The following is an 18,142-nucleotide window of genomic DNA, read 5'->3' on the forward strand; positions in this document are numbered from 1 at the left end:
CTTGTGAGTAGTGCAGTGAAAAAATGTATTCGGCTACATTGGGAAGCTGAAAATTCCCCAACACTGAGACACGGGATTAATGAGCTACTGCACACCTGAGAAGATATCGCACAGTGTAAAAGGGAAATATGGAACCTTTGGAAAAATCTGGGGCCCCTTCCTGGCAGTACGACCGTCTCTGGACCTAACAGATCATGGAGGTGACGCAAATCCCCCTGGGTCTGCCTTGAGCTGAGCCCCGGTTGGGCCCTCCTGACTCGGTTTCCTGAATGCTGCAGTTTTATCGTGGGGGTGTTGATTCCTGTGCATGAGAGTTTCTATAGATAGGTGTAAATATGGGCTGTCTGGATACACGAATGTGATGAGGTTGAGAGCCATACAGGGGTAAAGGGGTGGGGGGATGGTGGGGGGGGGTTCACATGATGGGTTTTCTGTTTTGCTCACTTTTTTTTGAGTTCTTTGTTTTTAAAATTCTTTCTGTAATTATCAATGTTGTTATGTTATTGTTATTGTTATTATTGTTATTATTATTATTGTATTTTCTGTGTTTGGTTTTCGGATGTCTGAGGTTATCCTTGAAAGGCCCTGAGTGCACCTGGGACTGCTTCTGTGGTCACAATGACCTGCCATGTTGTGGTTATTTGTTGATACTTGCTCTGTCCCATAGTTGTGAGCTTTCTGTTTGTTTGTTTTTGTTTGTTTTCCCAGGAGGGACTCACCCTGTTGAACTGGGCCCAGGATATGGTCATGCTGCGGTAGTCGTCAGAGTTGTTGCTGCTGCTTGAAAAAGCCTTCTGTGCAAGAAAGACCAGGTTGTCGTCTGACAGGCCACGCCCACTGTGCATCTCTGCCTTGTATTTCATATCGAGGGCCTCGCACAGCTGGGGCCACAGCACCTTCTCTGGCACAATGAACGGCACTCTGCCCTGATGAGAGGAGGAAAAAAGTTCAGCTTCCAACTGCATTTTATTTGTCTCCACATATTCACTGTTTATTTCAAAATATGTGGATTTATTCCAGGTCACAGAATAACACTGAGGCTGCGTGAGGACACGTGCGAGTATTTGGACAGCAGTGGAGCTCTATGGCAGAAAGAAACAGGACGAGATGGGTTAGTCAGCCTGGCACAGGTTCCACAGCATCATTAGTCTGTACAGAACATAGTTCTGTAGGCGTGAGGCCTTCCCTTCAGCAGAACCCCCAGTTTGTTGGCATTTCAGCTACATCTTATTTAATATACAGGCTGTAATTCTTAAGCTGTTCAAGTGAATTTTTTGTAAAATTCATTTGAACAGCTCAAAGCCTGCTCTTCAATCACAAGTCTGCTGTCGTGGCCTGCAGAGGAAAAACAACATAAATCGTGCTCAAACATTAAAGAAGGCACTGAGGTCACCAGCCAACGAGGGGCGGCCAACCTACCGGCTCAGCAAAGGCGTTGTCCCACAGGACCGTAGCTGTTGCGTTGTTGTCCTGGCTGCCGTGCACAATGACGACCACAGGCAGGGACAGAGTCTGCAGGTTACAGAAACACACCACAATTCAATTATAAACTCCAGTCTACTCTAGTAAATGTGGCTGCTCATGTTTAACTCATGTTTAAAAAAGATCAGACACGGAGACGGGGTTTACTTTGACGTGGAAGACCAGCTCGTTGCCCCCAATGCTAAACTGGGACTCAAACAGAACGGTAAACTTCTCCTCTGTCACGGACTCTGCACCTCGACGGTCCGAGCGTTTGATCCGCTTCAGTGACTGTGACACACAAACACGAACATTTAACCAGATTATCTGATTACAGTAAATGTTGTGACTCATAATCACATTCAGTCTGTCATTTATTTTGTCAGAGTGGATCTGTTACAGATGGATTTCCTCTATGCAGTCACAGTGAAGAGACAAAAATAAAAACATGCATATATCACATTTACATCTTCTGTTATGTCCTAACAGTCATCAACATTTATGCATACTGCACTGTGCCATAGAAACCGTTTAGTTTGAGAGTGACATTGGTCAAGAAAAGGAGACGTGTACCATCTTTAATCTGTGCTGTGTCGCTGTGGTTGCTCCCCACAAGATTTCAGACCGACAGGTGAAAAAACTGCAAAGGGCCGCTGATGGAGAGCTACAAACCACCGGGAATCAGCAGCTACAATTGTTTTAAAGTGCAGTAAGGCAGCGGTCTCCAACCTTTTTTGCGCCACGGACCGGTTTATGCCCGACAATATTTTCACGGACCGGCCTTTAAGGTGTCGCGGATAAATACAACAAAATAAAACTAGTACCGGTGCCGAAAAAAAGAAGATTTATTCATAACACACGTGAAAAGACCCAGGAAAACCGAGTTAATGATAAAAAACAATAACAAAATAACGCTGAAAACCAGACATTTCACACCTGAGCCTCAACTCTCGTGGCCCGGTACCGGTCCGAGGCCCGGGGGTTGGGGACCGCCGCAGTGAGGCACTCAGCCACCAAGACTCCACTGCTGAAGACAAACATGTTGAAGTGTGTTTAAAGTTTGCTGAACAACATTTAGACAAGTCTGTGTAATGCTGGGAGAATATAGTTTGGTCACATGAGACCAAAACTGGACTCTTTGAAGGCTGTAAACACACCGTGTTTGGGTGGCTTCACCCCAAAAACACCACAGCAACACTGAAGTCTGGAGGTGGGAGCATCCTGGTGGGGGGCTGTTTATTCAGCGTACAGCACTGAGACATTAAATATAACTCCAGGAAGGATGAATGGAGACATTGTTGATTAAAATCTGCTGCCATCTACCAGGATGATGAAGATGAAACAAGGATGGATGTTTCAGCAAGACCATGATCTCAAACACAGCCAATGGAAACTGTTGGTTTCAGAGAAATCAAGTAAAGCCGCTGGAACGGCCCAGCCAATCACCTGAGCCGAATCTGTGGGAAGGATCCACGGAGCATTCGGGATTTAGAGACCGTTTGTGTGGTGAGTGGGTCAAAGTCATGAGCAATGATGGGACTGGTTTCTCCATACAGAAGCTGCCATGAACTGTCATCACCAACATTTGTATAAAGTAATAAATAAATGTCCCTGTGTCACTTTGTATTATTACACAACTTCATCTGTGGTTTGATTCCTTTGCACGTCTGGATTGGAAGTGTTGTTACCGACATCTGGTGATAATTTCACATCAAAGCACCTTTAGAAATATATTTACTTAGAGAACTGCTGACGTGTTCAACGTTATTTTACCTGCTGTATATATATATTAGTTGAACTACGTAATCATGTCTGCTTCTTTTCATAAATCACTAAACCAACGTGAGCCTTTTTCAAAACGATCAAACGTTGAAGTATTTTCAGGACTTTAACCCTTTAAGTGCCAGATTAAACATTTGAACTACTGCATTATTTTTTTACCAAAGTTAAAAGCTTGAACACAGCCATCATGATCCCCAAATCAAAACAAAGAAAAAACCAAAACGTACAAAAATGCCCGAGAAACGCACAAGTGTAACAGCTTTATTTAGAGAGACTCACCATGTTTCTGAAGTGTGCACTGAGGGTGCCCGTGGCCTGGTGATACTCCATCACACAGTTGTTATTGAGGATTTCTCCACTGCTTTCACTGTTTAGGATTGAACATATTCTCACTGACTGTTCTTCAAAGCAATGATGATGACGTTAAAACGACATGTTTATGTCACCTGTACAGCCTCACCTGTGCGTACTCTCATTCTTCAGCAAAGCCTTGGCCTGCTGCTCACTAACAATGACAGCTTTGACCTGAGGTGGGTTCATGTGGACGTTGAGCTTCCCGCCCACCAGGAGGCAAACTGTGGCTGCAAATTTGGTCTGGGTTTTTAACACTTGGGGCGGCTGCTTTTCGATGATGAAGGTGCTGTGAAGAAGAGCGATAATGACATTACAGACACCATGCAGGATAAGCAAAGGCATTAAGTGACACAAACTCGGTATGTAAACGTGGGTTATGTTTCAGAAAGTCACTGACAGATGGTGAAGTACGAAGGTCCCAAACACACGTCAGTCTTCTGTCCTGAGACGTGCTGTGTTGCTCCTGGAGTCAAGCTGAGCCTCTCTTCCTGTTTGGGCCTTAAGGCTCGTGACGCTCCTCTGAACATGACGACCGCTCTGGGCTATACTCTGCTTCAGGTCTTTCAGCCTCAGATTACCCAGCTCCTTACTGAAGCTGACGTTGGCATGTCTGTCACAGCGCTGAGTCTTGTCAACCATCAATTTGTCTGGTTGACTGGCAGTGTGAAGCTAACACTTTCACAGGTGGACCCTACGCTATGTGACACATCGTGTTGTGGAGAGACGCGTATAACTCTCCAGTAGTCAGCAGATGTTTGTGTGGATCCTTCACTGTTAGGATTCTTTGTTGTCATTTTCAGTTTCTAGATCATTAGTTTCAGACGTCCTGTTGTACATCTTTTCCATCCAGGACCTCTCTGTCAAACTGCCTTTCTGCACCTGTGAGCCAACCAACACTCTTCCAGGTCACCCACTAACTGGAAGGCTGGTGATACCATCCCAGTCTACTCCAGTCTGCATGCCAAATATCTCTGGGCAAGATACTAAGCCCATGTTGCTCTCCGATGCAAACATCGGCGTATGAATGTTAGCTAGGAAGCGCTGAGAAACAGTGTAGAGTGCTCAGAGTAGAACACCACTACGGAAGAAACGGTCCATTTACCAATGCTTCATCTTGCCTACCAGCCTTTTTCTCCATGGACAGCTCTCTGCAAACATTCTTTACACAGTATACTTGGACATATTTTTTATTTTAATTAGTTTGAAAGTGGTGTTAAGAGTCTGTAACGCCAAGTCTCCACCTCTTACAATTGTCACCATATCAAGCTCTTAAGTTTCTCCTGACCACATCTGAAGAGGATGGAGCCTCTGTAATCTGGTTTGAATTTTCCTCACCTGGTAACCAGGGCAGAGATGATGTCAGTGATGTCAGCATTCAGTTTGCTCAGCAGCTCTACCATGGGCCCCGGCAGAGGAAGCTGCTGGGTGAGATGTTCACAGCGTCGGATCTGCTGTCGGTTCTGCCAGATCAGATCAGCCAGCTTCTCACACCTGAGCAACAAGGAAGCAGAAGGATCACCAGAGATCACCGGCCACATACATTGAGCGGGGCGAACCGCTGATACTGTCCTTTACATCAGCGTAAAGGCATTTAAGACCAAGGAGATCATTGTAGATTTCCGGAAGAGGGGCCATAACAACCATCTGCCTCTCTTCATTGGCAGTGAGGCGGTGGAGAGGGTGAGCAGTTTTAAATTCTTGGGGGTAACTGTGACCGAGGACCTGTCCTGGGGCAACCATATCACCTCAGTTGTACGGAAGGCCCAACAGCGCCTCTACTACCTGAGGAGACTGCGGAGCGCACACATTCCCAGATCTCTGATGTTGAACTTCTACAACTGTGCCATCAGCAGCGTTCTGACGTATGGATTTCTAGTGTGGTTCCCCAGCTGCACCAAGGCCGATCAGCAAGCACTCCAGCGGGTGGTGAAAGAAGCTGGCAGAATTATTGGAACAAGTCTGCCAGAGATCAGTAACATCTTCCCCACTCGCTGTCTGAGGAGGGTGCACAGTATCCTGCGGAACCAACATCACCCTGCGCGCCACCTTTTCCATCTGCTGCCCTCAGGGAGAAGGTACAGGTCTATACAGGCCAGAACATCCAGACTGGCCAACAGCCTGTATCCACAGGCTGTGAGGCTCCTGAACTCTCTGCCCCCCTCTCACGGACAATAACCATATCCAACTTCTTAATAGCAATGAACTGGTCTGCATTGTTGCATCATATCTTTATTCTCTTCCCCCTCCTGCCCCCCTCTTTCTTAAATAGATAACTATCATATCTGATATCATATCTCACAGTACAATAATATTGAATGGGTTGCATTGTTGTATTTTGTCATGTTTCTCAGGTCTTTGTCTGAATTTCTACAAACATTATTGCTAAGGATTGTCTTATTGCATTGGAGTCACACTGGGTTAAATATGTACACTTGGGTTTTAAGGGGTATTTATTATTTTCTTCTTTTTTTTGGTTGTATGGAAGCCCCAAACGCAATTTCATTGTTCTTGACAATGACAATAAATAAATAAATACTAAATACTAAATACTAAATATCATAACATTTAACAGATGTTTGTAACATCAGAAAAATAAGATCAATTTCAACAGTAAGTCTCAGTTTCTTTCATGATAAATGTGTAAAAAGACAGAAGTCTGAGCCTGTCCTGTATTCATTCACACGTTTTTGTGGATTCACAGATTTATTTGTAACTGTAAATGGTAAATATGCAGAATCTTATAAAACATATTCTACTCCACCTGAGCCCTCAAAGAGCTTTGCACAACATTCACCCATGCAAGCACTTGTTTCTACGTTTAAGTGCTCATTCACACACAGTCACACTCCAACAGATGCACTACAGAGCAACTTGGGGTTAATATGGACAGAATGTCTTTTTTATATCATGATGACCTAAAAGACCTGCCTGACAGAATGAAACAGGTCACACCACGATCCAAAGAAACAGATGAGAGCCAATCTATGAGTCTGGAAAGAGTGAAAAAGCCGTCTCTAAGGCTCTGGTACTTCACTGAACCATGGATAGAGCCATTATCCACACATGGAGAAAACGTGGAGCAGGTGTAAACATTCCCAGGAATGGTTGGCTAACCAAAGAGCACACCAATGACTTATCCAGGAGGTTACAGAAGAACATCATCTAAAGAACGGCGGGACTCAGTGAAGGTTAGAGCTCAACAATAAGAGACTGCGCACAAGTTGGAGTGGCCTAATAAATAAAATCCAGTCTCAAATACGACCAAGATGCTTTAGCATGAACCATTCAGCCATTCATGCTGAAGAAACCCTCCAGTGTGTCTGTATTAAGATAACTCCAAAACTCCTCCACAGAGATGTGAAAGGTTAATTGGCCGTCAGCACAGATCTTGCTGCAGAGGCTGGACAACCAGTTATTAGCTTTAAAGTGCCAGCTACTCTTTTCCTACAGGGTCAGTTTGGATAAATCGAATCATCTCTATTTTGTACTTACTTATTTTCTGATATATATCTGATTATATTTGTCTTACATCTACATTTGTTTGATGACCTGAAACATTTATGTGACAAATATGCATAAAACTAAACAAACAAAGTAAAAAGGGGGAAAATCCTAAACTCGTGTGTTATGTCCTAATCACTGTCATTACTGAACAACAACTCTCCACATGTTTACACTATTACAAAAACAGCTGTTGGAGTTGGTAAAATTAGATTTTAATGCGTGAATGTAAAACAACAATTACCAGGACTGCAGAACATCCAGCCCCCCCTCATTAGGACCCCCATTGCCAGCCAGCTGTTGCCTCCTCTTCCACTGAATGAGCTCCTCATCCAGGATCACAGTCTGCTGTTTCCTCAGCAGGCCCAAGGTCTTCTGGTGCTGTTCTGCCAGGTCCTGCCAAAGTACAGCCACACACTGAGAAACAAGTGCGTATGAAAAATATAACTCTGTAAATTACAGATTAACATGGCGCCAGTGTGTCTTTTATAGTTGTGTGCTAAAAGCTTGACCCTTCATTATTCCCCCGTTTTGCTTATTAGGAAGCAGACTTTGAAAGAATTGTTTAAAGACCTTTCAAATGTGTTCTTTAGACTGTTTTTTCACTTATCTGGATCATTCACTCCTAACATGAGAGAGTGTTGTCTCTACATATAACAGACAAACAGTGTTAAGTTCTTTCTTTAGGTGCTTTGCTACTGGCAGCCAAAGGTGGTCCTACCAAATCTCAAGCATCGTAAAACTGTAAGCTCAGTTTTGCCTTATCAATTGTATTAGGCTGATATTTATTGATGTAGAGTCACACAGGCCTAATGGAGTTATTTTGTAATTTTGGCTTAAAGTTTAAAAGATAATTGTTCCTTTCAGGAACACTGGAGTTTTCCTTCTAGCCCACAATGATTGAGGAGTATCATTGCGCTGAGCGCACGTGGTCAGATCTAAGCAGACATCTGACAGCAGTTCACTGAATGGGCCGTGGGAGTCGTCTTCAAACCAGAGACAGCATTTTTTCATTGTTGTTATTTTTTAACTGTAGAGATTATCACAGCACTTACACAACCTGTATAGAAAATGTTGCATCTGGTCAAGTTTCAACTGCATTTTATCTGCATGTGTTTCTTGTGCTTTGCTACAGGCTGCTGAAGCAGAAGCTGTTTTAGGTAGTAAAAGTCACTGCAGGCTGCCATGTAGCTGCTGCTGCAGCTCTTTCAGACGCGCCCCAGCTCGTCTCCTTGCACCACTAGATATATCAACGATATCATGGTATGACATTTTATATCAGGGGTATTTTCATACTGGCATTACCGTGGATGTGACACAGCACGACCCTAGCTTACACAACTAAATGCACTGAGCTGCTGCCAAATGATTGCCTAATTAGATACCAAGAGCAACAAGAAATGGAGGGAGGGAGGGGGAGGGAGATCTTCTGATACCCATTCTGAAGTGTATGTGTGATGTGTCTCCATACAAGCCTGTATTTCTGTAGTGTGCTGGCCTCTCTGGCGAGCCAGGCCTCCACAGTGGCTCGCTTGCTCTGCAGGGTTGTTTCCCGCTGGGTGCGCTCAGTTGGAGCCAGTGAAGACAAGCTGCTCAGCTGGGCTGACAAAGCAAGACGTAGGAGATGTTAAACACGATCACAATTAATCAACACATGCAGCTTTGTACAAATGTGTGTGACGCAGCATCTGTTTCCATAAACCTGCTGCTACTTAGTCACCGAGAGCTGATTAAGATTTAAGTCAATTTATAGCCACAGATCATAGAACAAATGTTAGGACACTTTATCAAATTTAAATAAAAACAGAATGCAATGTTTTGGAAATCTAAATCCACATTTTATTACAAATAGAACAAAGAATATAAATCAAATGTTTCAACTGAGCAAATCTATGAAAAAATTAGCTCATTTTGAATTTGAAAAAACCAAAAACCACGCTGGACTTCAGAGAGGACTGTTGTCCCTTTCTTCTCTGAAGAGGCTTTTCGCTGCTTTGCCATATTTTTCATTTCATGGTGTATCAGATGTTTCGGGTCAGTCAAAGGTCTGGACTGCAGGCAGTTCAACACCTGCACTCTTCTATGAAGCTGTGCTGCTGGAACAGCTGCAGTATGTGGTTCAGTATTGTCCCTCCCACCTTTATTTCAAAGGCCTCGGTAGAGCAGCTCATCTACTAATCAAAGCTTGGTGGTTCAACTCCAGGCTGCTTCAGTCTGTATATCTAATATCCTATAATATCCTTAGGCAAGATACTTCAATGTACCCATCATTGAATGTGTGCACATGTTAGCACTTCAGCATAGAACAAAAGGACATGTATGAATGTGTGATGCCTTGCAGTTCTCCAGAGGCCTGGTAATGAACTCATCATTTGATTCAGGTGTGTTGACCCAGGGTGAGATCTAAACCTGCAGGATACTGGCCCTCGCGGCCTGGAGTTGCTCACTCCTGCTTTAAACCCTAACCTGTCACCGGCGATGGGTTGGGGTTTAAAGGGGTATAAACATGCTATATAAGAAACAGTCAATAGAGTCAGAGACAACAACACACAGACAACTTCTGCAAGTGTTCCTGAGTTCATGACAGTTTTATGACAGAATTATGTCTGTTTTTAATTCAGTGCTGTCTGAAGATCCACCACCCGTCTGATTGGCAGACAACCTGTTCTAGCACCTGAGCCGAATCATGAGTCTTTTGACAATATTATTACTAGAGATGGCACGATACCACTTTTTAATGTCCGATACCGATATCATAAATTTGGATATCTGCCGATACCGATATGAATCCGATATATTTTGTGATCAATAAAACTATTTTTTATAAATATATTGCTGCATTTTGTATAAGTTCATACTCACGTTTTTAAAAAAAAACAAGAGTCTGATAATTTCACCTCCTCACTACGTACGACTCTGGATACTGTAGCTCCTGTGAAAACTAAGGTCTCTAATCAGAAGTACCTGACTCCGTGGTATAATTCTCAAACACGTACCCTAAAGCAGATGACTCGTAAGCTGGAGAGGAAATGGCGTGTCACAAATTTAGAGGATCATCATTTAGCCTGGAGAAATAGTTTGCTGCTTTATAAGAAAGCCCTCCGCAAAGCCAGAACATCTTACTATTCATCACTGATTGAAGAAAATAAGAACAACCCCAGGTTTCTCTTCAGCTCTGTAGCCAGGCTGACAAACAGTCAGAGCTCTTTTGAGCCAACCATCCCTTTAACGTTAACTAGTAATGACTTCATGAACTTCTTCACAAATAAAATTTTTATCATTAGAGAAAAAATTACCAGTAATCATCCCACAGATGTAATATTATCTACAGCTACTCTTAGTACCATTGATGTTAAGTTAGACTCTTTTTCTCCAATTGATCTTTCTGAGTTAACTTCAATAATTACTTCCTCCAAACCATCAACGTGTCTTTTAGACCCCATTCCTACAAAACTGCTCAAAGAAGTCCTGCCATTAATTAATTCTTCGATCTTAAATATGATCAACCTATCTCTAATAATCAGCTATGTACCACAGGCCTTCAAGCTGGCTGTAGTTAAACCTTTACTCAAAAAGCATCTCTAGACCCAGCAGTCTTAGCTAATTATAGGCCAATCTCCAACCTTCCTTTATATCAAACATCCTTGAAAGAGTAGTTGTCAAACAGCTAACAGATCATCTGCAGAGGTTTATTTGAAGAGTTTCAGTCAGGTTTCAGAGCTCATCACAGCACAGAAACAGCTTTAGTGAAGGTTACAAATGATCTTCTTATGGCCTCTGACAGTGGACTCATCTCTGTGCTTGTCCTGCTAGACCTCAGTGCAGCGTTCGATACTGTCGACCATAATATCCTATTAGAGCGATTAGAACATGCTGTAGGTATTACAGGTACTGCACTGCAGTGGTTTGTATCATATCTATCTAATAGACTCCAGTTTGTGCATGTAAATGGAGAGTCCTCTTCACACACTGAGGTTAATTATGGAGTTCCACAGGGTTCAGTGCTAGGACCAATTCTGTTTACATTATACATGCTTCCCTTAGGCAGCATCATTAGAAGACATAGCATACATTTACACTGCTATGCTGATGACACCCAGCTCTATCTGTCCATGAAGCCAGATAACACACACCAATGAGTTAAACTGCAGGAATGTCTTAAAGACATAAAGACCTGGATGGCCGCTAACTTTCTGCTTCTTAATTCAGATCAAACTGAGGTTATTGTACTCGGCCCTGAAAATCTTAGAAATATGGTATCTAAGCAGATTCTTCCTCTGGATGGCATTACCTTGGCCTCCAGTAACGCTGTGAGGAACCTTGGAGTCATTTTTGACCAGGACATGTCCTTCAACGCACATATTAAACAAATATGTAAGACTGCTTTCTTCCATTTGTGCAACATCTCTAAAATTAGAAATATCCTGTCTCAGAGTGACGCTGAAAAACTAGTTCATGCATTTATTACTTCAGGCTGGACGACTCATTATTCATTATTATCAGGAAGTCCTAAAAACTCCCTGAAAAGCCTTCAGCTAATCCAAAATGCTGCAGCAAGAGTCCTGACAGGGACTAGAAAGAGAGAGCAGATTTCTCCTGTTTTGGCTTCCTGTTAAATCCAGAATTCAAAATCCTGCTCCTCACATACAAGGTCTTAAATAATCAGGCCCCATCTTATCTTAATGACCTTGTAGTACCATATCACCCTATTAGAGCACTTCGCTCTCGCTCTGCAGGCCTACTTGTTGTTCCTAGAGTATTTAAAAGTAGAATGGGAGGCAGAGCCTTCAGTTTTCAGGCCCCTCTTCTGTGGAACCAGCTTCCAGTTTGGATTCAGGAGACAGACACTATCTCTACTTTCAAGATTAGGCTTCAAACTTTCCTTTTTGCTAAAGCATATAGTTAGGGCTGGACCAGGTGACCCTGAATCCTCCCTTAGTTATGCTGCAATAGACGTAGGCTGCCGGGGATTCCCATGATGCACTGAGTTTTTCCTTTCCAGTCACCTTTCTCACTCACTATGTATTAACAGACCTCTCTGCATTGAATCATATCTGTTATTAACCTCTGTCTCTCTTCCACAGCATGTCTTTTATCCTGTCTTCCTTCTCTCATTCCAACCAATCACAGCAGATGGCCCCGCCCCTCCCTGAGCCTGGTTCTGCTGGAGGTTTCTTCCTGTTAAAAGGGAGTTTTTCCTTCCCACTGTCACCAAAGTGCTTGCTCATAGGGGGTCATATGATTGTTGGGTTTTTCTCTGTATCTATGAAGCGCCTTGAGGCGACTTTTGTTGTGATTTGGCGCTATATAAATACGGACGATCTGATATCCTCGTGTTGGCGTTGTTCCCACATCATCATAATAAATGTTGTTCCAAGTTCAACATTGCAAGTGACCAATCACCTTCTTGTGACGTCATACTTCTGCGACTTCGAAATACCCACCTTAAAACAAATTTTCTTCACTTGTGCCCGCCTCTGTCTGTCAATCCAGCGCTCCGCTTCACTTGCGAGAAACCGCCGCCTGTCCGCCGAATTTGTAGTTCTTTTAGGATACTTTTTAAACGGTAAGCATTATACATATGTTCCTCACTTGGCTTGCTGTTTGTTTGCTAGTGATAGGCTACTTGACGACAGCATTAGCTAACCAGTGTTCTCTAGACCAGCGTTCCCCAACTTTTTTGGTGTTTCGTGGCCCGGGGGTTGGGTCAGGCAAAATTGCAGGGACACTGTGTAATTGTTGTCCCTGGGAGACTGTGTAATTAAAACATTAACACGATGGCCCAGGACAAATTTGTAAATTTCTGGATTACTGTTAATCTCCATAGAATCAAGAACTCATGTCCAGTTTCACAGCTATGGACCAGTTAATTATGTTTCCAGGTGATATTTTGATTCACAGAACCATTAGTCTAGGCCTTTTAGTTCAAATTCTATTCACTTATGTTTGTAAAATGATCAGGGAAGCTACTGCAATGTTGCCTGACAACATTTTTATGACAGCTATATTCACCTGTACATTTATTATATATTATAATACATTGACACGCAATTCTCTGGAGAACACTGGTTCGCAAGTAGCCTATCACTAGCAAACAAACAGCTATCCATTTCAGCCATTTCAAGGAAAATATATGTATAATGCTTACTGTTTATTAAAGAAAAGTATCTTGAGTGGAATTCAAATTGCTGGATCGGCGGACAAAAGCCGTTTTCTCGAAGAACATTTGTTTTTGAAGGCGGGTATTTTTCGAAGTCGCAAAAGTATGATGTCACAAGAAGGTGATTGGTCACTTGTAATGTGGACCCTGGAAAAACATTAATTATGATGATGTGGGAACAACGCCAACACGAGGATATCAGATTGTCCATATAAATACAATTGAATTGAAATTGAATTGAAGCTATTCTGTTATACCTGCATGCAAAAAATACACTGCACCCAAAACATTTTATAGTTCAGCATCACTGATCAATCTAATAAATTTAAACCTACACCATCCTCCCTATTCTGGTATTTTAAAGAGTACTTACCTACCTAACTAATAGGGTTAACTAATAGTATTAGGGAACCACCCCCCACCCTTAATTGATGTAATCAACTTTAATTTAATGCAAGTGTAAAACAAATGGACAGAAATAAATTATTTTTCTACAATAATTAAATAGATTCAACATCTTTCTTCAACAGAACTGCAGACTGCACAGATGGTATCTTCCCAAAGGAAAAAGTACTATAGCTTACTAGGGTATATTAGACTTAACAGTTACTATATACAGTAATGGACTTCTATACATTTAATCAGATAACCACTTTTGTTGTAAGATTCAGATAATTATTTATTCAAAGTTTTAAATGACATAACAAAGAAAAGTATTTCCTTGTGCCCCCCTCTCCCTGTTAATGCCCTACCTGGGCCCCTGGCAAAACTTTGCTAGACCCGCCCCTGCACAGTTGCCAGCTGTCAGCTACATAGAAACGGATCCTGGTGTTATTTGTCTCTCAGAAACAGTTCATAACTTCCTTTCAACTCATTCATGTCACCTAAAAGGTAAACCTGTTTCTCCATCACCAGTTCAGCTCTGATGATCCAGTAAGGACATCTCCTGGTTTCATCTTCATGTTTCCCTCTCACCACATAAACAAACCGACATCATGACCAGCAGCTTTACAGCTGTGGCTCCAGAAAACATCAGCTGATACTAGAAAGTAGTATTAAATAAATTCTAACAACAGCTGATCAAGCTTAAACGTGCTGCTGTTGTCTATCCGCTGGTCTCCTCTTTCTAGAGAAAAGTGGGCGATAAACAAACAAGAAAGACTGGACTTGCGGCAGAAAAGCCGATCAGCTGATCATTGATCAATTTCTTGTTTGAAGTAATAAAAGTAAGAGGGCAGCACGGTGGCACGGTGGTTAGCACTGTTGCCGCACAGCAAGAAGGTCCTGAGTTCAATTCCACCATCAGGCCGGGGTCTTTCTGTGTGGAGTTAGCATGTTCTCCCCATGTTTGCGTGGGTTCCCTCCGGGTACTCCGGCTTCCTCCCACCGTCCAAAGGCATGCAGCTTGTGGGGATAGGTTAATTGATTTATCCAAATTGCCACTAGGTGTGAATGTGTGAGTGAATGTGAGTGCGAATGGTTGTCTGTCCCTGTGTGTTGGCCCTGCGACAGACTGGCGACCTGTCCAGGGTGTACCCCGCCTCTCGCCCTATGACAGCTGGGATAGGCTCCAGCGACCCTGAAAAGGATAAGCGGAAGCGAATGGATGGATGGATGGATGGAAGTAATAAGAGGAGAGGGAGGGGAGAGAATGAGAGAAGTAGATACAACTGCGCAGCAAAGGCAGAATAACTCCAGCTTTGTGTCCATTTTTTAATTCTAGCTGAAGTCCAGGACAAATCGCTTCCTTTTCACCTCAGTATGGAGCTCCGATGGCCAGTCCAGCTGTGGCTCCATATATCAGCTGTTAAGCTTAACATGGAAATACTCTGCAAACATTCAGGGATGAACTTACACACTCGCTTCACTTCTCTGGGATAGTCTGTGAAGGTTCTCAGTCATCCAGGTCATCGTAGTCAAAGGAGCTTGCAAAGAAAAGCGTCTGGACTTCTTTAAGTTGCTTGAAGACGTTTCACCTCTCATCCGAGAAGCTTCTTCAGTTCTAAGGTCAAATGGTGGAGAGTCCCAGATATAAACCTAGTGGGAGTTTCCCCCCAAAGAGGGACAAAAGGACCCCCTGATGATCCTCTAATCGCCTGAGCCAAGGTGTGAAACTGGGTGTGGGTCCCAATCAGCCAGAGTTTCGGGTGTGTTCATTGTGAAACCTGGCCCCACCTTATCATGCGAATTCCTGAGGTCAGATGGCCCAGGATGTGAGTGGGCGTTAAGGCGTCTGGGAAGGATCTCAAAACTGGATTATAGATGGCAGAGAGTTGGTGTCGTAAACCCCGCCTCTGTTCAAAGATGGTCGCTCACAGTGGACATAGATGCTTCTTTCACTCCTCTTTCAAACCATCTGTCCTCTCTGTCCAAAATGTGAACATTGGCATCCTCGAAAGAGTGTCCTTTATCCTTAAGATGCAGATGGACTGCTGAGTCTTGTCCTGTGGATGTGGCTCTTCTGTGTTGTGCCATGCGCTTGTGAAGTGGCTGTTTGGTCTCTCCAATGTAGAGGTCTGAGCATTCCTCGCTGCACTGTACAGCATACACAAACTTAACAATGTGGTGTATGTGCTACACGGCGCTCAAAAATCTGCCAAAAATGTTTTAGTACGACTTTGGTTGCTATGAAGTCGCACCGCTTGTTGGATTGTTGGAGCTTTACGGCTGCCATAGTCAGGAGGTAGTCAGGAGCCTCGCTGAGGAATCTGAGTCCTAAACTCCGTAAATTCAGGTCCCAAAGTCAAACGAACACTGCAGCATCACTGAGAGTTAAAAACTGTCTAAATTATTTCACCTTAATAAAATGATCAGCATTGCTGCTTTACCAGGTGTAACAAGTAAGTTTAACATCCAGGCATCCATGAAAACAGGATTTATTACATTTAACAGAGTTAGAAGTTAGCAGGAAGTTAGCTCGATTCCACCTAAACATGATGTAGCATGTTCTGACCAGTGTTGGTCAAATTACTTGAAAAAAGTAATCAGTAACTAATTACTGATTAGTTTTCTTCCCACGCACAGCGGACACTAATGTTTTTGTCACTTTTTATGGAATCAAACTCAAAGTAAGGTCAGTACTTCCACGCTTTAAACGCTGCACGCTCATACTCTCTCCTGCACTCGATATATGATCCATTGTTGATCTGCACACAGCTGTTGTCACGAACGTCGCACTCGCTTACGTCACTGTCATGAGACATTCTCGCAAAGAAATCACGGTTTTAGTAACGCAGCGTTCCTATGGGAAAGTAACGGTAATCTAATTACCGTTTTTGCAATAGTAATCCCTTACTTTACCCGTTACTCGGAAAAAGTAATCGGATTACAGTAACGCGTTACTTGTAACGCGTTACTGCCCATCTCTGGTTCTGACTGAGAGATTTCTGAAAAAATCAAACGTACAGCTCTGCTATCACTTCCAACATAAATGAAGACAGGAAACTAAACAGCAGTGACGTTTGTAGGGTTACTGAAGTTGGGCTAGCTGGTATATAATGATGTGCTACGTGATCGCTAGCGACACAGCTATGTTAGCATAAACAGTGAAGCTGGAGGATGAACACTAACACTTTTCCACTCGATAAAAGTTAACGTGAAGGTTCCTCATGGTTAGAGACAAATGCAATCGCATGGCAGGATGCTGTAAACGAACCAAACTTCAGTCAGGAGAACAACTGAGATAATCCATCCACAGTACGAAGTTAGTGATTCATATACTGCAACAACATGGGAATAGAACAGCTGTGATAGAATACAGCGTTAATGAATCAGTGGTACAGAAATGGAGGAAGCACGAAGAATGAGTTGGGGAAAGTTTGACTTATCTGACTGTTTTGTTTTGCTTTATGCGCCTTATGGTCCAAAAAAATACGGTACCTCTGACAAGAAAGGCTAATTTCTGCTATTCAACACCGAAGAAATTTCAACTTTCACAAAATAATGCCAAATTGCAACACTTAGCTCTGTCTCTAATAAAAACAATGTAACTTTGTGAAAAAGAGAAAGGTTTCTATTGAGATTTCAGTTTTTTTACAACTACAAAAACAAAAAAACTGGACAGTCAATGAGCTACCAGAACATTTTCTGTAATTTTACACGTTTATTTCGTACAGTCCAAAAAGTCGTGCTGACAGATTTCCTTCTTTGTCACAGCAGATTTACCTTCATCATGTAGAAAAACAGTTAAATATGTGACTTCTTTACAATGACAGAAAACAGAGTCATGAGTCCGGCCCGCTTCAGATCAAATCGAGCTGTATGTGGCTCTCAGTGTAAATCCTGACAGCCCTGCTGTAGATGATGAGATATGAAAGTCTTTACAATTTTACACTGAGGACAATTTTTGACGGGTTTTTTGGCGTGGAGCTTCAAAGATCTGATTCTGATTCTCTCAACTTTTAAGAATTTCAGCTTAGCAAAAATTTAATATGAGGTCAGCAGTACACTGTAGGTGTCCTGTTTTAGGATCATATATTAAATTTTAGAACTAGAATAACAAAATTTATCACTGATGTGAAAGACAGACTTTGGGCCCTCCTGTTATTCACGGACGTCAGAGCGATGGTCCAGTGAAGGTCATAGCTGCTCCGGAGCAGGTTAGGTTCAAGTCCAAAGAGTCTAATTAAAATGAACTGATATTTTGTTTTAATTACACATTTTCTCCATTTAAACATCTGATATGCTGTTTATGTTTGATTGAGCAATGTGGTTGCAGTTTTCTTTAGTCTTCAGTAAATTAACTTTTTGTGCATATTGTCTAAAGAGAGAGAGACAGGGATAGGGAGAAAGAGCTCCGAGTGTGATGCAAACAGTTACAGGTTGTTGTGTTCTGGTGGGAAAACCAGCAGAACTTAAAGAATAGATTCAAATCTAAAATGGTTC

The 18,142-nt window shown here is 42.6% G+C and overlaps 1 protein-coding gene across 3 annotated transcripts in view; it reads right to left on the reverse strand.

Annotated features, from left to right (window-relative positions):
• The window catches only part of LOC147309018 (signal transducer and activator of transcription 5B-like), a 59,861-nt gene that overhangs the window by 22,603 nt on the left and 19,116 nt on the right, over positions 1–18,142 (reverse strand). For all 3 annotated transcript variants that reach the window (XM_086272234.1, XM_086272235.1, XM_086272233.1), the window contains 8 exons: positions 8,570–8,700; positions 7,343–7,494; positions 4,933–5,088; positions 3,704–3,883; positions 3,523–3,610; positions 1,630–1,752; positions 1,420–1,512; positions 720–926 (listed from right to left, as the gene is read on the reverse strand). In XM_086272234.1, coding sequence (XP_086128360.1) covers positions 720–926; positions 1,420–1,512; positions 1,630–1,752; positions 3,523–3,610; positions 3,704–3,883; positions 4,933–5,088; positions 7,343–7,494; positions 8,570–8,700 — 1,130 coding nt within the window. The remainder of the gene's footprint in view (positions 1–719; positions 927–1,419; positions 1,513–1,629; positions 1,753–3,522; positions 3,611–3,703; positions 3,884–4,932; positions 5,089–7,342; positions 7,495–8,569; positions 8,701–18,142) is intronic.

This window comes from Aulonocara sp. 'chitande type north' Nkhata Bay, linkage group LG18 (assembly GCF_057382095.1).
Source record: "Aulonocara sp. 'chitande type north' Nkhata Bay isolate Kocher_YH1m ecotype deep benthic linkage group LG18, A_spYH_male_GT1.1, whole genome shotgun sequence".
Classification (NCBI taxonomy): domain Eukaryota; kingdom Metazoa; phylum Chordata; class Actinopteri; order Cichliformes; family Cichlidae; genus Aulonocara; species Aulonocara sp. 'chitande type north' Nkhata Bay.